Source organism: Chironomus tepperi, unplaced genomic scaffold (assembly GCF_022539635.2).
Source record: "Chironomus tepperi strain 1889 unplaced genomic scaffold, CSIRO-AGI_Ctep_v1 contig_376, whole genome shotgun sequence".
In the NCBI taxonomy this organism is placed as follows: Eukaryota; Metazoa; Arthropoda; class Insecta; order Diptera; family Chironomidae; genus Chironomus; species Chironomus tepperi.
Window position 1 is genome coordinate 3,325,564 of NW_027226498.1, and position 22,177 is coordinate 3,347,740.

General features: G+C 29.6%; 1 protein-coding gene across 1 annotated transcript; it reads right to left on the reverse strand.

Moving 5' to 3' along the window:
- Positions 1-339: 339 nt before the first annotated feature.
- On the reverse strand, positions 340-20,980 carry LOC139096130 (zinc finger protein basonuclin-1-like). Its single transcript, XM_070647780.1, has 2 exons — positions 20,511-20,980; positions 340-5,864 (listed from the first exon to the last, which is right to left on the reverse strand). Exon 2 carries the CDS (start codon positions 5,770-5,772, stop codon positions 2,623-2,625), a length of 3,150 nt encoding a protein of 1,049 aa, XP_070503881.1. The 5' UTR covers positions 5,773-5,864; positions 20,511-20,980; the 3' UTR covers positions 340-2,622.
- Between the last annotated feature and the right edge of the window lie 1,197 nt (positions 20,981-22,177).

Genomic DNA, 22,177 nt, shown 5'->3' on the forward strand with positions numbered 1-22,177 from the left:
GCATAAAATTGTGTGTGCACTTTAGTAAAGGTCTCCGATGGCAATTTATGCTGCTGAATGATGTACAGCCTTTTATATCTCACTCATTTCAAATCGTGAAAATAACTGCTGTAATATCAATAATGTGATTCTGACAAAATTGAAACACTTAAAGAATTGAACGAATTTTATATGTGTTTGAAAACATTTAACAATATTTTTTTAATAATTTTATTTTATTTCTTCTTTTTTCGTTTTTTTAATTTTTTTTTTGAAACGTTTTTATTTATTTGAGTCAAAAAAATTATTCAAATGTCAATTTTTTTGAATTTTAAACTAAAATTTCATTTTTAAAAAAAATTTAAATATCAAAACTTTGCAGTTTTTTAGCGTAACAATATCAGTCACTTTTAAATCAATCCTAGACTTAATTCAATCAATTTATATCCAAAATAGCAGACAGAAATCGACTTATGATGAATGAAATCATCTTAATCTCCTGTATGTTTTCATCAAATAGAGGATAGACCTTTCAAAATTTCATTCTATTTAAAGTTTTGCAGAGCTCAAAGACAAAATCCGAGCCGAATTCAAGCTCTGAACTTATGGTTAATCTTTCCCAAATTACAATTTAGCTAAAAAATATGATAATTCTAATGGGAACATTCAAAAAAAAATTACGTTAAGAGGTGGATATGTTTACAATTTTGTTACGGAGCCCAAAATTTGATCCATGATTTTGTTGTGATTCAGTAAGGTCAAAGCTTCTTTACCAACCTAAAAAAACAAGATTCGGTTTTGTTTCAAATCAACTGGGGATAGGTCTCAAAAAACGCTATTTCTAACGTTATGTAATTTATGAATGTTCCCAATAATGCATTTAATAGGACTCGTGATATTGTGATTAATTTGCTACAATTTTTTTTAACTTTATTCATTCTTGAGGTTCCATTTCCACATGTTTTTTATGTCTGTATGTGTGTTTTTGTGTAAATTAAATTAAACTTAACATTAAATTCAAAGGAAATTGTATAAAATTATACACATCTTTAATTACTATTATTATGATAATTCTCGAAGACTAAATTAATTAATTTTAATTATAAGATACGAAAAAAAAGTAAAAATAAATATTGCACATTAAATAAATAAGATCTAAAGAATAATCTAATTTTTGTTGCTTAATTATTTCCACTAATTCCATTCTGTTAATTATTTTAATTTTTTGTGAAATTTCTTGATAATTTAAATGTTGTTGCTTTCGAGAATGCTTTTTCATTTTAGTTTAATCTAGTTTTAGGATAATCAACCACAAATTTTAAAATATCTATTAACTGTCACCTTTTTTTGTGATTTCTAATTGTTGTGTCTAATGGTCTGTTGAAGAAGTTTTAAGTTTCTGAATTGAAGAAATTAAAAATTATTTTTATCGGTTCCATCCTAAGCAATAAAATAATATCGGATCAATAACAGAAATATTAATAAAATCATAGCAATAATTGAACTAAAGATTTTGTTAATATTTGTATTTAAAATGTGCTGACCTGCAATTTTGAGCTGTATCTTATAGTTTGTCCAAATTTGCAAGGCTGCAATTTTGGACAAACACTAATATTTTGTTTCCTGCTCGGATTAACTCTTTAAAAAATTCAAATTTTTTTAATCATTACAATGTTTTTGTATCCTATCATTTTGGATAAATCCTGATTCGATATTAATGATCGAGGGTTAGGGGAGGGTCTACGACCGCTTTTTAAAAATTCAAATTCTAGCAACTTCTTCTTACAAGACTTCTCCAGCATCAACACATTTTAATTCCAATTCATACGTATATATTTATCCATCAAAAATTTTTTTTAGGTTTTCATACAATGAATATCACTGGATTTGCGCTTAAGACAAGAATTTTTCTTAAAAATTCCTCATCCATATTTGATAATATTTTGGAGATCACTTACAATCAGTTAAATTATTTAATTCATTAAAATATTATTTCTATTCGATTAATGATTTTTATAATATCAATTTTTTAATAGGTAAGATTCTTTGATATGATTGCGCATGTTTTTGCTAAATTTAATTATATTTACTGTATTAACTTCCACGCGTAATATGAAAGTCTAATCATTATGATTATTAACTTTTAAAATGAATCATTAAAAGAAGTGTTTGATGTTGAAGATAAAATATGTAGACCTATCTGTATGATGATATGACGTGTTATTTCTTATAGTGTGTAATATAAAAAATCAAGGGAGAGACTGTTGGAGTTTTTTCATATTGCAAAATTATAAATAATTTCAATACTAAAAATGTTAAGCCATCCGTAGATTTGTTAATTCCCTTGGAATTTCCAACAGTTTTCTAGCCTTAGCAGATAGCAAAAGAGATTAATAAGATGTACGTCTATACAATTGCATATTACACAGTTTTTCGTTATTTTCTTCACCTTAGTTTTTAATTTAATTTTTTTTTTATGTTATATATGTTATTTTGCTTAAATGGTATTCATTTCATTTATTTTATAGTATTTCCTATAATATCGTTATAGTCTCACGAGAGATTTTTCAAAAACAGTGAATTGCGAAAAGTCAACAGTGAGTTATTACAATTACTTTTATTATTAGACATATTTTTTGGTAGTCACGAATCGGAACGTCTAAAATCATCATCATGTTGTGATTGTGGTGAAGGCATATTCATATTTGCAGATGATGGCGGAGATGATGGTGAATCTGAGCGTGGTGTAAGACGATTATTGAGCGTGGTGGAAGCAGATGAAGCTGTCAAATTATTCATTTGCGGTGGCAATAAATGTGATGCAAATGCAAAGCCTGGCAGTCCGGCTAAATGGGGAAACAAAAATGGATTATTAACCGCAGCCGACTGTTGAAGTTTCTGATGTGGTCCATTAAAAAGTGCTTCTTGATAATTGTGTTGGTTTACCATTGGCAATTGACTTTTTAATGCTTCAAGTTTCATTGAAAAGTTTCTTGGATCGCCATACAGTCTTGCCAGCAATTCTGCTTGTAATGGATTTTGAAAGGCTGCAAATGTTTTAGGGTCAAAATTTGCAGCAGCCATTGCTGCGGCCGCATGATGATGTGGATTAAGATGAGTGTTTGGCGTTACTCGATCACTTGTCGATAAAAGCTTTCGATGAAGATTTAAATTGGAACTATGACGATCTCGTGATCTTTTATTTGGAAATTTCGCATTACATCCGTCAATGTTACAGACAAATGACATTTGATCATTCGAAAATTGTGACTTTGAGCCACATGCTGAGCACTTTTTCATTCCATTTTGATCTTCAATTATTATTCCATGCTCGCAGCATGGCGATCGATTCTCCTCATTGTCTCGTTCACGATCAGGTGTTGGGGTACGTGATCGTGATCTGACTGGACTTGGCGGTGTATTATTAATGAGAAAATTGAGAGGTGGGAATTGTGGACCGAGGATATTCGTGCCATTTATGAAAGAATTGAAAGCACCTGCATTTTGAGACATTTGTTCAAGTTGACGAAGTGTAGTGCTTGTTTGATGTAAATTCTCAAATTTGCTGTTAAGCTTATTGTTCGAAAAATCATTCGATGATCGTGACTGACCGACTTTTTCATTTGTTCGATTCTTTATGGATAAATTTAAAGTGCCATTTCCATCGTCTTCCTGTGATTTGTCATTTTCAGCATCTGAATTTTCATCATCTTCTTCCTGCTTACATTCAATTGGTTCCTTCTTTAATTTAAGAGAATTTTCATTATCATTTTCATATGTATCAAGTCTATCAGCATTATTGATTCCATTACGAATTTTTATTTTCTTATTTTGTGGAGACACAACTCTATCATCACAATCATAATTTGGCTCTTTCTTTATTTTCGTCATTTCATCACTTGACAAATGCTCATCGTTTTCCATCATCATCATCATCATATTCACAGCAGCTGTCGGTGACATTGAACATTTTGTTGGATTTTGATTTTTACGTTTACGTTTATTTGAATGATGTTGACTTTGTGATGCAACCGATTGCTCGTCCTTTGGTGGATCAGTTGAGGTCGATTCCTCATTACTACTTTCATTAAAAGCACCATTTATCATGTCGTCATTTATTGAAGATTTATTGTTGCTCATTTTAAGACTAAAATCTTGAGGTTGCTCATCATCAACTCTATTATTTGTATAGGATTCGGAATCTATTGGGAAGTGCATAAAGTTCATGTTGGGCTTTACATCATCCGAGTCGGAACTAATTCCATTGTCAATATTAATATCATCATCATCATCTTCAATTTCATCATCGCTGTTGCTATTGTTGTCATTACTATCAGCCCTTGACAAACTGCGGAGTGCTTCCATACTTTTTTGTTCCTCGAAATTATCTCGACGACTTTCATGTTGTCGTCTCTGCTGTTCATGCTCTTTCATTCTCAATGCTTCAAGGTTTTGTTTAAAATCTAAGCCAGCCAGCTGCTGATGACGTAAATCACCTGGTGGAAGAAGTGGAAATGGACTAAATGGATGCATTTGAAGTGAACCAGGAGGTGGTAATAGCATAGGATGTGGCTGAGCACTTCGTCCATCATGTGGTGATATCTTACGTCTCAAATGAGGTGAATGAAGCTTTGGATTTGGATTTGCGCTATGTCGATTGCGTGAACGTCGGGAACTAAACATCATGTTGCAACCTTCAACTGAACATTTATGCATTTCACGTAAATGAACGGCAGAGAAATGAATTTTCAATGCACCCTTATCGCAAAATGTCTTAAGGCAAACATTACATTGAACACGTTTCTTTCCAGTACTGGGATTTATAAATTGTATGCCCAAATTCGGTGGAATTGTTCCCCATTGTCGCTTTGGCGGTGTCTGTGACTTTTGATGATGCTGCTGCTGCTGTAATGAAATTGACGATGAATTCAACGGCGGTGATTGTGATGACAGTTCTGTGTGTTTTGATGAAAACTTATTATTATTGTTACTGCCACGACTTAAATTTAACACATCCATATCTGAGCACTTGGATTTTGCTAAGTCATATGGATTCGTGTTACTTATATCTATTCTCTCGTTATTTTTTGGTGATTGTAAGTGATGATCAGACTTTGATGTTGACTGCGATGTGTGATGTTGTGGAGCATTAGCAGCGGCCTTTGCCGATGCTAACAGATTTGGAAATGATTGAGCAACCAACGATGCAGCTAATGAATGATTTAATGAGCTAGCTAGTGACATTGGTGGTATTGGAAATGGTAAGTGACCCATTGACAAATTCATGAAATTCGAGGGTAAATTTCCTGCTGATGTATTTGAAGAATCTGAAGCTGAGGAATTTCTACGTCTTTCTTTTTCCTTTCTAATTTGCTCATCGTGTTGTTGCTGCAACTGATGTAAAGCTTCTGGACTAAACTTTGGAGTTGGCATACCTGCTGCTGTAAATGGATTTAGTCCCATTTGATGTGCTGCATTTAATTTACGAAAATCGAACGGCTGCATATTTTGCAGTCTATTTAATGGATGCGAGGATAAGTCTCGTATCGGTGACGATGCAGGGGATCGGTTGTTCATATTGTTCGAAGAATTTTGATTATTACTATTTGGTGATGATGAAGGACTTTTAAAAAATCCACTGCCCATATGATTTGGTGTCAGTCCTGTCGCTAATTTTTGGTGCATTTGAGACGCAAGTTGAAGCTGTGAATGTTGCAATTGACTCAAATGCATATTAATTGGATGCTTTGCTAAATCTGGTGATGACAATTGACGACTTGGTGACATAACCATTGGGGGTGATTTTTGTACGTATTTCCTGTCCCAGCTTTGGTTTATTCTATTAGTCAAATGTTAATTTTACTTCAATTTCTTTTATCTTCAATCTGAAATGACGCAAAAGAAGGAAATAAAATTAAATATCGAAAAAAAATTCACATGTCATGTGTTCCTGAAAAATAAAAAAAAATGACACGCCGCATAAAAAATCCCGCAAGCTGAATAAAAAAAAGTAGATTTTGTAACAAAATTTGTAGATCGAAAAATTCTATGAAAAAGGTGGAGATGATTGTGCATAAAAATAAAATGAAATTTGTTCATATTGTGTACAATTATAAAACATGTGTTTTATTTTATTTCGATTTTCTCTCCTCACTTTTTCCTTTCTAGTTAGCTGTATTTCTGGATGTAAGTCACATAAAATTTATCTCGTTTTGACTATTCTGTCTTTATAATATTAAAAAGTCTTTTCTTGGCCAAACAATTATTAATATGCGCCATCAGTTCCTTCACAAAAAGAACTATGCTACTCATAAATGATCTGTACTATAAAATGATTTCATAAAATGTTTCTGATGGGATGACGACGACGATGATGATGGAGCCACACATGTCACTTTTTAATCGAGTTTTTTTCTTACACTTTATGCCATATTTTTAATTTCTATCAAATGTAAGGGGGAAATTATTTTCAATGTATTCGTTAAATACCGTTGAAATTTTAAACAATTCACGATTAAATGGAAAGAGAGGCGAGAAAAATAGAAAAACAAATATTTCTAGAGTCTCATTTTATTGCGTGTGATTTGAATCAGTTAGACAAGCATAACTGTAGCTAATATTGTTTCAAAGAAATATCATTTTTATTCACTCGGTTTGAGTTTCAATATTTATCAAATATTCATAAATTAATAGTCTTCGATGAGTCATTTTTGCGGGTTATTAATAAGTCTGAAAGACGTTTATTTTATGCAATTAAAACAGTCTACGATAATTTGAACAAAAAAATAGTAATACCAAAATAATTGGATCCATGAATCAAAACGATAGGATATAGAAAATAAATCCAAATTAATGCTTTTTGGTTTCAGTTATTCAAAATTTGAAAATCAATTTTAAACTAGTATAGACCCTGAATTACATGCATATAAGATCCGGTTGACAACCAGGTCAGTTTTTAAAAAGATTCAGATCCTTCAAAATTCTAAAACATTCATAATTCAGTAATTTATTTCCTCACATAAAAGACTCAAAAAATTAAATCCATGAAAATTACAAAATTCAAATAATCACCCAGTCAACGTTAGACATTGACCCAAAATAATTTAATTCCATCACTTCAAGCAGCAATCATATTGATCGTAAAAACCCCTTAGTAAAGCGTGCCCAAATTAAATGCGAAAAAAATTACCAAAGATTATTTATAGTTCACACACTATCATCAATAATGACGGCAATGGCAACAAAAAAAAAATTAAAAGTTTGAATCACAGAGAGTCACAAAAATTGTAATATTTCCTATTGCCGTGAGAAGTAAACGTTTAAAAATAAAAAAAAAACTTATTGATCGTTGAATGTCAATAATTAATGTCTTACGTTTTCGTCAATTTTCAACAATTATTTTGTTCCATTGGTGATTTAGCAACAACAAGAAATTTTTTTTTTCATAAACATTTCAATACAGACAATTAATCGATAAATTTTTTACGGTATGTATAATATTTTATGTGTATATAATTTCTGTGAGCGTACTGTGCCTGGTTAAATGTCATTTTGATGTGACCTTCAATAATCGCGTACATTCCAAATAAAATAAAATATTTTTATTTCTCAAAAATCACTGCTTTTGTTATCTCATCTAGCAATATCCAGTGTTACTTGTGTCAGACAGAGATAGACCGATCTGTCGATTGTCATCGATTATTTATAGTACTTAATAATTATTATTTACTCAATAATCCAGAATTAATACTTAGAATCATTTACAACCTGATTCAATGAGCGCTAGGTTTTGTATAAAAAGTAACATTTACACTCACAAAGCATGCATGAAAAACAGACAAGTTGTAAATTTCAATTTCATTGCTGAAAGGGGAGGTCTCCAATAATTTATTTAATTTCAATCTTCTGCAATAATTTTTCATTTCATATTTTTTGCTGTCGTAAAAACCGAGTTTGGAAGATGCGATTATATGGAAAGTCAAAGCGCATTTTTAGAATCATGGACAATATATTTATCAGGCCTGCATTTTAGATGCACAGGCTTGCAATTCTGGACTGTATCTTATAGTTCGTTCAAAGCTGCAGACCTGCATATTTGGATGAATCGTAATATATTTAATGAGCCATAAAATATAACCCGCTAAAAAAATCTCATTTCTGATCAATCCCATTCAATTATTTTGTCGCTCTTTATCTTTTTAATTTTTTTCTGTCTCCATTACAATTTTTTTCCTATCCGCATTTAAATCATTTTGTATTAGGAACAGTAAAAAAAATTGCAACATTAAAATCTATCTCGCAACCACAGCAGCACCAGCAGTTACATACTAGTAATCGACAAGCCGGAATTGACAATGAAAAAACAAATCAAATCGACTGCCGTGCTACAAATAACATAAAACACAAAAGTATTGACTGGTACGTATGAGACATATAATTACATTTATTATAATGTTAAATGTGACACATATTTCATAAAGATTGTATTATACATAAAAGGCCTGTGATTATATCCACCTGAAAACCTTGAATCATTATTATTTAGCTAGTATTGTTGCTACTTGTGCCTTGCAGGAATAGTCTTGATTGATATAGTATACAGTATCATTTTATGTTGAGACATTTATTTCATGTATTCATCAACAAAAGTTTAGGCTAAGGCTTATTTCTATCGTTTTGAAATTCTGTACTTATTTCGTTCGGTTTCTAGGGAAAGATCTATAGCTTAATTAAAAAATTCATTTTTTTTCTGTAGAGTAATAAGTGAACTGCACATACGGCTCATCGCTCATCAAATTTTGAAAAATTATTCAAATATTCATCGTTATTGCTTTTTGGTTTGTAGTTTGTGTGTCCGGTCTATCTTTTTCTCAATTATTGCTTCTTTGTTTTTCAAAAATTATATATTCTTATAGGATCCTAAAATATGTATCTAGGTGGATTTAAATACTTCAATATTTATAAAGAAGTCTTAAATTTCAAAGAAGCTCTAATAACCAATACATTATTTTTTGTCCATCAGGTTGACGGGATACAACACTAGTTTAATAGTAACAACACAATTTTAATGCCTCTTGCATCAATTTAGATTACAAATTTGATGATTAAATATAAAAGGCTATTAAGAAAATTAATATATCTTTAAAACCATATAGGTTTCCCGTTACAATTTTAATAGACACACACTCATACCCTCATACACATAATTTGATGAATGGCTAAAGAAACGCGAGTAAAAATATGAAAAAATAAATTTCAGTAAAGTGTTTTCATAAGCAGCAAGTGAGTACATAGACTCACATAATAAACGATAAAGCACCGGTTACGTTTCGGTGAGTCCATCAACTAATTAAAAGACATCACTTTTGTTTCATTAACAGTACACGTCGCCCGGGCATTGAGGCGAATGAGCGATCATAGAGAAGCACAGTTTTTTCTTCTTAAAGACGAACTCACAATTACTAGAGCATATATAGCATAATGTGTTCACATTTTTTTTTCTTATGGTCAAGTCAAATCAAGTCATAAATAATTCCGTGATGTGTCATGTTATGCTTCTTTTCTTTAAGTGTGTGCACGGGACCGTATTGCAATAATACGCAATCTTATTTGGATGGCATTTTTTCTAACAAAATTTTATGGCATTTGAAATTCAATTTTGTTGCCCATGCTTTTTTTTCTTGATCATTTCATGCTGATAAATGGAATTAATTTTTCTTTTACTTTTAGAAATAATTAAATTAATTAATGGCAAGCAAAAATTATTTAATGTGAAATTAAAGAATAAATGATGAAGCACATTAGATGATGATGAATGAATAAATTGCATGAAAATATTTTGAAATGTTGTGAATTTATTAACACGGGGATTTGAGTTTGAAGATTTTGCACAAGTTTAAATTTTTTAAAAAATGAGAGGATTTAAGTAAGCCACTAACAATTTTAAAAAGAAATGGACAACAATTTTTTATAATTTTTTGATTCAACATAATCGATTAAATTCAATTGAGTAGAAGATATGCAAAATATAAAGCCACACATCCACCCACGCACGAGATGAAAGTGGAGAAGCGCAAAACAGAAATAAAATCATAAAAAATGTGTGTATAGTCCATACAAATGTGTTCGATTACAGCAAATAACAACAGCAACAAAAAAAAACTAAAAGAGATAAAGTAAAATGAGAGGCATAAATATGAGAAGATAGCGCCTAAAGCCATTTCATGTTGACTCTATAATCGACCATGCACTTTAAAGTACAATATAATCTTTAATATCACAGCGAATCATATTAAATTAAATAAATCTTTCGCGTTATGAATTGCAATTGAGCTGGGACTTTAATTGTATAATTTTCATTTTTTGTGCATAATTAATTGCTTTATCGTAAAAAAATAATATGAATGCTCTGTGTGTGAGTGCAGCACACAAGAGGAACAGGAGGAGTCGATTAATATTTTTCTTACATTTCTTCAACATTAAATATGTTTAATTTAAAATTTAAATATTGACAGTAATTTATCAACACTTCATTTTCTGACTTTTCGTGGTTCTTGTTATTTTTCCTCTCTTTCTTCTCACAAAAAAGAGTTGCGGCTTTTTAAAACGAGACATGTCGATTGGACATATTGATGGTGTATCTAAAAAGGAATAATAAGACAAGCATTTAATAAATACGAGAACGAGTATTTACTTGATGTTTTTGTATGTCTTTTTAAGAGTTGTCGTTGACTGCTGCCATTATTTACTGGGAGGAAAAGTTTTTGTTTTCTGCATAATATAATACATATAGCTCAAAAAGAGACTGATTGGCGAAAATCATATTTTCCACTAAGTAGTGTCCCCCTGCCATAAACCTAATAATGATGATCAATAATAATGTCATGGTTTACATTATAATTATTATACTTAAAATTAAGTTTGGTGATAATTTTCTCTCTCGTTATTTACAAACCATCATCGAAGTTGATATTTGTCGTGAGCACAATCCATGAAAATATATGACAACAAAACATTTTGTCGTTAATTAAAAACTTAAACATCATTTCGCGCATGTCACCAGAAAAAAGACTTTTGTAAGCATGTGGGTATAAATATGACAATTTTGGCAGGTGTTAATGAGATTATTAAAGTGCTTTGGGCATGACGAATGGATGTATACTATGGATGATTGAAATATGATTAAAACTAAAGTTGCTAGTTATCTCATACAAGTGCTAATTTAAATTTTTCTTTTTCACTTCGTTTTTAACATTATTTTTTCTCTTTTTCTTTCAATTGAATAGACTTGTTCTTCATCTCATCCCATGTTCATAATCGCTTCTTTCTTTTCATTTCTGAATAATATATTGAAGTGATACAGATTAAAAAGAGAGGTATATTATTGTAATAAGTCGCAATGGAACTTCCATAATTTTTAAAGCATAGTTTTACCACATTTAATGTTCTAAAAGCTTCATTTTGACTTCATTTCTTCGTTGGTCATTCAATTGAATTAGATCTTGATTACTTTAGATCAAATCAATTCAGTTTTAAAATTAAGCAATGTTAAGCAATTTAAACTGGTTTTGTACTCCTGTAATTCATGTCCTTCTTTAACTTCCGTTTAATTTATTAAAATGCGTTCTATATAGTCGAATAATTTACTCATATTCTCAATATAAAATTTTCATTCATTAAAATCTGTGACTAATTTTTCTTGATGAAGATCGCAATTCATAAAAAAAAAATTTAATTGTTTCATGAACTTTATATGTCTTTCAACAGGGGTGTATCCAGGAATTTAGATCGCTAAAATTTTGGGTTTTTTTTTTAAAAAACCCTAGCAATTTAAAGTATTTTTTTCAAAAAATGTGATGAAGAGTGCTGATCCAAACTTCCTCCTGAATACGTGCCTGTATATTAACTAGTAATGCAACAGAAATTTCCGATATTTCTTGCCTCCTTCTTCCACATCTTCTTCTCAATGTGATTAAAAGAATTTTATTGATTTATTGAGGCACAAACTTCTCGTTTTCATTCTTTAATTCTTTTTTGTCGTCGACACATTATAATTCTCGTTGTGATTTATTAGAAAGCCCGTTCACAGGTTCTTCTTCTCGTTATATTCTTTGGTATCATCATATTCTTTCTATTTTGTACTTGACTTAACAATGGTAAGAGGAAGAAGAACAAGAATCAAATAATTTTTTATGACTAAAAAAGTAGAGAAGAAATCTATTAGTAACTGAAACAAGAAAAAAATTTGTAGCTTTAGATGTGAACAAATAGAATTAAGTGTTTGGTGCGAAATGGATATGGTACATAGCGCATTTTAAAGGAAATCATGCAAAAATAACAAATATAAGTTTTTAGAATAAAATAAATGATATCATGGTTTTTGGATTGTTGAGCATACAAAATAATTGAGGATGATCTATTTAGTGAGCATTCTTATGGTCCTTGTCTATTCAAGGAAGGTTTTCATCCATTCCATCTTAAAACGATCAATAATCATTTTCTGTAACAAATTATTCGGAAAGTCAGTCAATAATTGGTTAGAGCTATAACCAATATGATCTTCAAAACAAAAAAGATTTAACCTCATAAGATTGAAAAAAAAAATTATTGTCACCTTTTTCAAAAGAGAATTAGTATAAATTTTATATCATTGTTCATAAGAACCTTTTCATTTTCGAGCATCGACATGGAATTTTATAGAAATAATAATTAAAACACAAAATGAGCAGTTACAAAGTATACTCTAGTCTTTTTTTTCAATTCTATTGATGAAAAAGTCTCCTCTATGAATGTTGATTGTATTGTTTTTCATTATTATTTCCTAAGTTTAAAAAAAAAAATTCGATTAAGCAGTGACGAATTTTTCTTTTGAGTCTTCAATATCGAAATAAAATCGAATTTAAGTTAAAAAATTTCTTTGTGTTCAAAAAATTTTGGGATTGTTCATTTTTATCAGCATTTTAATTTCCTGGTGATTCTTACAAAAGGCATTAAAAGTATTTCAGTTTTAAATATTTCGTACATCTTGTTCTATGTTTGGTTTGAGCAAAACAAACCCGAGTGGACAATTTGACATGTATTATGTCTAGTTAAGGTCCAGTTATTAACTAACATACTTTATAGAACGTGTCATCGTCGTGAGAAAATGTCATTAGTCGACTGTAGGTTTTGCTTCAAATAGTTATTATGCCAACTTGTCCACTCGGGAGTGTCCATATTTGGGGATTTAACTCTGAAAAATAGTATTACTTATATTTTTTAGCAGACATGTGGTCGACAAAAACATTATGACCGTACAAATACACTTAAAATAAACGATTTAATGAATTGCATTTAATATTCAATATTCAAATAAAACCTCCTTAAAAATTAAAAATTCATAGAATCAGGTGAACATTCAAAGAGGAAAAAAAATATTCAATTGCGACAATCAAATAAAAATTTCTGCAAACTTGTCATTAATATTCATAAAGCTGACCATTTACCTCGTTAGAATGGACACCCAATGTATTGAAAAAGCAACAGAAACGTATAAAAAAGGTCATTTTTTTCCATTTATTGTAATTAATTTTTTACAGCCCAATTAACTGCTATTGCATGCAGCGGTCGTCGTTGTATATTATTACTTTAAATTCCGACAATTAAGCGACACATTTTTATTCCCTTTTATATATTTTTGCTCAGAATGCATGCAATTCAAACAGTAGTATGTGATTTTCATTCTTATGCAATTAACATTAGAGTCGTGTCCACTTATGAGCTCTAAATGACTAAGAACTCTCCTTAAAATTTGATTTTTCATATTTTTTGTCAGCAATTATGGCATGTTAATTTTTTATGACACCAAACCATGTAAATGTATAGCATGCATCATAAATATCAGTGAGGATTGCAAATAATTTTTTTCGCAGTTTATTCTTCCCAATATGTATATTGCAATTATGTATGTAACGAAATGAACATAAAATTTATGATATAATCAGTGCAAAAAATGAGAAGAAATATAAGAATGTCACCAGATTAGGGTGAGCGGTGATAAAGCGCTTATTCAAAGTTGTAATAAACAAAGAGTTTCAGTAGCATTCAATAATTATGAGTTTTAACTACGATCATTAATTACATATCATATTGATTTATTACATGGCATTAGTTTCGTTCTTCTTTTCTGCGCTACACTTCAAATTCTTGACCCGTCCTTCATCCAACGTTGCACAATACTTCATTCATTCGAGTTATATCAAATTAGGTTAAATAATACCAAATTTGAACCAAACACCTTACCTATTTCTATACTCAAACTATAAACTACATATTTACCCAAATTGTCAGGCAAAACCTCATTTTCTTAAAAAAATAATCCACACAAACAAATTTTATGCGAGGAAAAAGTCATCGTTATGGCATGTGAGCGCAAAAAATGACAGATAAAAAAAGAAAAAAAAAAATCATAAAAATCATTTTTATTGCATCATTATAAGTATGAAACTGAAGAAATATCAGAGCGAGAGAGGAAGATTAAGAATGATGTAGATTATATTTTTATGATTTTCCTCTTTACCTTGTTGCTTTTTTGCAATCAGCTCTTCATCGTCATTTTTTTGTGTGCCCGATCCCACCGTTATGATGATGTGACACAAAAAATTATCTTTTTGCAAGAAAGGTTTTGCAGGAAGAAGTGGACATGACAATTCCAGACAAATACATGGGAAGATGAAAAAAAAGTTTTCTTCTTGTTTTTGCAGATTGCTGTATCACCGTAGTGAAACAAGATATAGATATTTATTAATATTCTCAACTAGGTATTTTATTCATTTTGGCAAGAGGAAAATATTTATGCTAATTTTAGGTCGCTTTTTGTCCGAATTCTCCGAATTCCGTGCAAGCGCATATCACAGTGCTCCTAACTGTGTTTGGAATTTTAAAGGCTTCACCATTTTCTGTTACTTTTATCAAATTGTTTTGCTTTCGGGGTAAATTATAGTTTCGAATATATAAACAATATAAAATTAGAAAATATGAACAAAATAAAAAATTGTTTGCTCTACTGTCTAAACAATTTGTGGAATTTTTATGAAAGTAGACTTGATGGTCGTCATCATTATCATTGTTGTTGATTTGTAGTGACTCATTAACATGAAGTTGAATACTGATTAATGATATCAAGTTTGAATTTACATCATAAAATACGTCACACCTACATAAACCTAAATAAGTCAATTGCTCATCTTTAAATGTCTTAGAATCATCAGAGCTCAATCATTCAGATGTATCTCGCCAATTAAATCACTTTTATTGTAGATTATAAATAATTTCTTCTTGCAATTTGGCTTGTCTACATAATTGAGTGTATTTATGACGATGATAGAACCCATTTAAGAGGAAATTATACTCATGATTGAGATGTTTTATTGATGACAATTGTCATTAAATATTTTCTTTTTTCTACGTCGTCCATAGCTTCTCATCTTTTTTTGTTGTGTTGTGTCATTAAAAATGTTAAATAATTGAGAAATAAATTGAAATTACTACAGAAAAGGAAAAAAGTCTTTGTAATGGTAATGAAAATTATTCATTTTTGATGCTGTTAGATATTTATGAATGGATGAATGAAAGAAAAACCGTTCTTGTTGCTTACTGTGAAGATTGTTCTTATTACTATTCATTTCTGAATGAATATTAGTGCTTGTATGGAACGAGCAACTTTTTTTCATTATTCAAGTCTTTTGAAATTTTGTTGAACATTGTATCAGCAACTTGCATATTCTAATTAATATTTTATGTTGCTTAATTGACTGGAATAAGTAGAGAACTTGTAGTTCTTTTGTATTTCAAGACATTTCTCGTTTGCAGTCATTTGTAATGACTTTGTTAAAAAGAGGTAATTAACGATTAAATCGGTATAGCTGAAAATATATGTGTAGAATTGTCATTGGAATGCGATCATAAGCTAATTTTTTTTTTGTTCCAAAATGTAATACAATTAAAAGCAACAGATCTAGTCGAATTTCGGGAGATTGACATTTTTGAAAGTCATTTTTGAGTACTGATATATACTTATGCTTTTGATTATATTAACTAAAATTCAGTTAAAATGGAATAAAACAGAACTTTTTGGAATTTTTCTTTCTAATATTCAAATTTTTTTAATATCCTTAAAATTATGAAAGGGCTTAGCCGCAAATACCGTTCCATTTTTTTTCAAAATTTCAACGGAAAAAAATAATTTTTTTCAAAAACAGATTACTAATTATGTTAATTAAACTAATTTAAAGCATGATTTGCTTCCGTAGAGTAATCTAATCTTAAAAAGGAACATAAAATCTTTATGCTCCCACAATTTAAATCATAATAAACACATAAATTTAGCGATTTTTATTAATTTTTCTGAAAAATTTCAAAAAATGGAACAAAAATTCACACTCAGTAATTGAGATATTTTTTGAATTTTTGCATTAATTAAAGCACTAATCATAGCAAATTATATGCCAAAATGTTGGTTTTAAGAATATCTACAATTATAACTATCAAAAGTGATCCTACAAAGTCCAACTAAGGAGAAAAATGTCTTTAACTTCAAATTACTGAGTGTGAATTTCTAAACGGCCATACCCGAAAAGATTCAAATTTTAACTAAGTATGCACAAAAGAATGAATCGAAGACATTCCACAGAACACAAAAAAAAGTCATAATTAAATTGACTTGACATGGCCATTAATCATCTCCTCATATATACCACAACTTAATAAGAATGCATACGTACACATTCATATAAGTAAGATTTTCTGAATACACTAAAAAGTCATTAATGGAGTCAAAAGAATGAAAAGAAAGAAAAATTTCAATTCAAGAATTTGTCGCTTTTATGTCGATGGAAAGAAGAAGATATTCACAATTCAATGTGGTAGACGGGAAATAAGTTTCATTATACAAGAAGAGAACAAAATCATAAAGACACGACAAAATTTTTTTCAGCAGCAGAATCACTGAACATTCAATATCCTCATAATATACAATAAACATTTTATTTAATTTACGTCTTCACTTTCTTTCTTTTCTTCTTCTTATTTTGTGATTTTTCTTCTTTTTCTTTCCCTTCTTCTGATGCTGCTCATTTTGAGGTTCTTTTCTGTCCATTAGGAAATAAAGATACTCAAATTCTGAGGGTTATGAAAAAAATGAATTGTTTTATTAATAAAATTATAATTTTTCGATTATAATTTACATGAAATGGAGCAGAGAATATGTACAAATTAAAGCGCATATATTTAACTAATTAGTTCAAAATAGTTTTACTAACTTTTTATTCGTTTGAGCCATTTAAAAGTGTAATGATGTTTCCACAGATGTAAAAAACTATACAAGAAGGCCAGCTTGAATCTGAAACCAGTCCAGATAAGAAGACTAATTTATATACATAATATCACATAATAAAAATCAGCATAAAAACGTTTTAGCAACCAACCTAAACTAGTCCCTGTCTAGTAAACTTAAAAAACCTAATTACCATTAGTCCAGTACTTAATTGATTAGTTCTCATTTCCTAACAGACAATCCAAAAACTCACCTAAATGAGCGTGCTCGCGAGTATTATGAATATTCAATTTTGTGACCATACTCATGAGCATGCTCCTCGTCTGTTCGGACATATTCCGAATATGTTCGGACCAATAGACAAAATTTCAACAAAAAGAAAAATTGTTTCTCATACTTGAAAAATATTTTTCCACAAAACCAATACGTTCAAAGTTTCCACACGTTTACGAATATGCATGTAAAAATTAATTTATTGAAAAATTAGAAGAGATTGAGCCGCACTCAAATTAAATTATTGTCTATTTTTCCATCCTTAATCTCTGTGAACAAATCCCATTGTTTTCACATTCTTTCAATTAAACTTCTTTCAATACTTATTACAACTTTTTGACTTATCTATTGACTATGATCTCAATATAAGATAGATATTTTTATTACATTTATATCACGCTCACTCTCGAGCCGCGAATAAATCGATTTTTTACTCTTCTTCTTTTTGTCGTTTTTATTTATTATTTATCTCCTCAATTATCAGCTTAAAGATGTGCTTCACCTTGAAAATTCGAAAATGCGATTAGAGGGAAAAATCTCAGATATATTTTTTGCAATGTGTGAGAAATGCCAGTTATGTTCGCACTTTTGCCTTGAAAGTCTCATAAATAAGTAGAAAAATAATTTTTGCAGTTCATTTGTTATGTTAATTTATCACCTCACAAACTTGCTATTTGAATGATAATGAAAGGTCAAATGTTAGCGTGAGTTGATTGATTTTGAATGTTTAAGATGAAGATTAGTTTAAAGAGACTTTAAAGGTGCTTTAAGCAATGTTAAAAATCCTTTATCAGACATTCTCATTAACACGAACAAATCTATTTTTCGACTGATTGAAGCTTTTTCGAACAAATCCAATGCACTCTTTCAACTAGGGTTCGGACAAAAACTACATTTTTGATGTGCAAGCCTGGATTTTCGACTGTATTTTAAAGTTTATCCTAAACTGCAGAACTACAATTTAGGACAAACTTTACTTTTAGCAATTCACTTACAAACAATCGCAATATGTCAAAAGATAATGTCTCTGGATTGATTCGTCCATCAAAAGAGTCACATACAAACACAATTCGTTCTAGTTTATTTTGATAATGAAGATTATTGATTGACATGTAAAACAAAAATATGCAATTCTTTTTTTTCTGCTGAAACAAAGAAAACTTTTTCTTTGTATTTTGAGTGTCGTACATACAGTACTGCGACTTATAATTTTTAAATAATAAAATTTATAGTTAAATTGAAATGCTAGAAAAAAGTCAATCAAATGAGATGATTTATAGGACATGCAATGACTATCATGACGATTGAATGTACTGCAATAAGTTGTCAATTATTTGTATTACAAGTGCTGACATTAAAATAATTTTTTGTCGGATTTCTGAGGAGGCTCCAGTAGTCTATAATAAATATTGAGGGTTATGATGTCTAATCACATTTTCGTTGAGTGCATCCTGTGTATGAAGTCAAGATTACATTTAAAGGAAAACTGAATAAAAATTATTGAGTATTTTTATTCTACAGATGAATTTGAAACTTTTTTGATTTTATAAAGCTTTCTAATAATTTGACAGTTTTAAAATCGGCCATAAAAACCAAGTTAAAAATATTCAGATGATAAAATAATATAAAACAGAAGCATCATATGAACATTAAAGATATAGTAGACATTCTGATTTGAAAATCATTCAACCTAGTCATGCCCAACAAAATAACCCATTCTTCTTACTTCGACATTTCCTTGATTTTTCTTCCTATTTACCATACTAACATTATTAAAATCAATACAAATAAAAAATTAATATTGCACACTACTTGAGAAATTATTTTATGTCCAATATTAATCAATCTTAGTGAGCCGAAGTGGTCCGGTAATATAATGGTTTAGTCTTTATGTATCTTAAACGAATTTAAAAGAAGCTCATTTTTTCATGATTTGGAGCATGGATCGTCAAAATTTAAAAGGGTTTTTTTGGGGATTTTTTCACTAAAAAACTCTAGCAATAAGAATTTTTTCCGGAAAAGTAGGAGTTTTGACCCCCAAATCCTTCCGTCCCCTTCTCTCAAATACACCCCTACATCGGTCGATATCTATCAGACTGCAAAAAACCTGAACTATTAAATTTGAGTTTTAATCAAGTCAAGTTTAATAACAAAAAGTAGCTTGCTAACTAGCAGAAAGCGTTTTTTTTTCGATTTCTCGGCAGCGGAAGCTCCAATCGAGATGTGGTTTTCATTGTTAGATCTGTATACTCGTGCACAGACTTTTTGCTAGCTAATTGAAAATTTGGTGTGAATATGATTGTTTCTATTTTTAATCTTTAGGAGCATGCTCATGATGATGTCCAACAAACTAAGATGCTCAATTATATCGATCGAGTATACTCATAAGCATGCTCATTTTAGTGAGTATGCTAACTGTCTGTTAGGAATTCATGCCATTTCAAAATTGTTAATATTTGAATTTTATATTTTTCTGCCTTTTAATAAATCTTTAAATGACATCAAAAATTGTGATGACTGTATTGACAATTTTTTTCACGAAAAACTAATTATGAGCTTACTGACAAAAGTAAACATGTAAAAAAATATTTTTCATCTATAACTGTCGTCAGAATGTACAAAATTCATCAACAGCCAGCGAAATAATAAAGAAACAGCTGCTATTGTTGCTTTTATCAATTTGAACCGATTATTGAAATATTTTTATGTTTCTATAAACAATTTTATCACCAAATGTGACTTGACTGACAGTTCTGGTAAATATTGTTGTGACAATCTATGTTCCTCAACTGCAATTAACTCATGTATAGCAATATTAAATGGGGAGTATATTCGAGACGCATTAAAGTATGATAAGAATTATGAAAATAACATTCAGCTTTGGATCAATTTTGCGACGGCTTTTGCATTAAAATTTGTATTTGAATGAAGAAAATGTTGTACTTACCATGTTTTGCTTAATATTTATTGAATTTTTTAGATTCTTGGGAACGTTGTTGTGAATTTTTATTTTTAAGATTTTCTTGGTTAATTTAATTTAAATCTTTTTTGATTTGCTCTTTTAGAATTTTTTCGATGTTTTTTTAAGATTTGAATTTTTTTGTTTGAAAATTTATATTTTTAATAAAGAATTTGGCACCAAAAATTTAAGTAAAAATTTTTTATTGTAATTTTTGAAAATCAACTTAATTTTTTATGTCATTGATAATTGTTTAAATTATTGTCATTTGCATGTTTTATTGAATCGTGATGTGTTTGGTTTAATTTTATTTGAATATCTTCATTTTTTCAAAATATTTGACATGTTGACAGGTTTCATTTTTAATGTATTTTCATTTATTTTAAATTTTCGTAAAAACTTATCGGTCTGTGAATATCAAACTGAGTTTATCTTTCACAACATTTTTTATTTTTAATCACAAATTAATCACAATTTATTAAGTCAAATTTAATGTTTTTTTTTTCACAAATTCCACTCGAATGCTGTTTTTTTTTAAATTTATTTTTAAGTATCAATTAAACAAAATTTTAAAATTTATTTCCGACTTTAAATTTTTTTCTCAATCTAATTTTAAATTTTTCTCATATTTATCATTTTACATATTTAATTTCCATCATTTTTTGTTACTTAACAAATATATCAGCAGAGAAAAAAGTTCGATAAAAAATCCGAAAATCGGAAAAACTTGTTTCGCATTCGCGGACTCAACACGTTATACTAAGCGCGAGCGGATTTAAAAATAATAATAATACTGTTGAACTTATTTTTTTTCTGCTGCCTTCTTTTAATGTGACGAAGAGAGCCAAAAGAGTCAGGTGTCGTCCGACAGAAAATCGAGAAAAAAATAAATGAAGGCAAAAAACGAGAAAAAAATTGAAAAGAAGAAAAAAAAATAAAATTGTATATATACAGTCAGTTTGTGCTCTTATGCTTATTTCCACAATATTATTTCACATTCGTATAGAGAGATATAAATTCTACTCGCTGTGCTGTTTGTTGTGTGTCCGAAAGGGTGGGAGACGCTCTTCTCACTGGTACACATGTATAAATATCTATTTTATATTTTATTATGCTCAGCTCTTTTTTCTTCTTCTTGACTGTTTTTTTTTTCTAAATAACAAAACACTGCTCACTGATATGTGCATATAGACACAGAAATACTATAAGTGATGATGATGAGAACGGAAAAAAATTTACGTTGCGTATATATATATATATACATATATATCACACAATACTCCGAACAGTATGTACATATAAAAATGATATCAAACCGCACAAAAGGAGGAAAAGACAGCAGCAGCACCAAAACAACACAAACAAAAGTGCCGAGAGCTCTGGAATCACAAAATATCTCCACACACAAAGACCAAAAAAAGAATCCTACATTGAAAGTTGACACAGCCAAGCAGCATCAACAGAAAAGAAATTCTTAAAATCACACAAAAAAAAAATTGAGAGAAAAAAAAGTGGCGGGGGTATTATGTGTCTCAGCAACAACAACAACACTTTGCAGAGTGACGATAAATGTTATTTGAAATAGATCCAACGACAACGACAAAAAATGAGAGAATTTTTTTCTCAAGTGCTTCGCACCACAGTCAAAAAAGTAA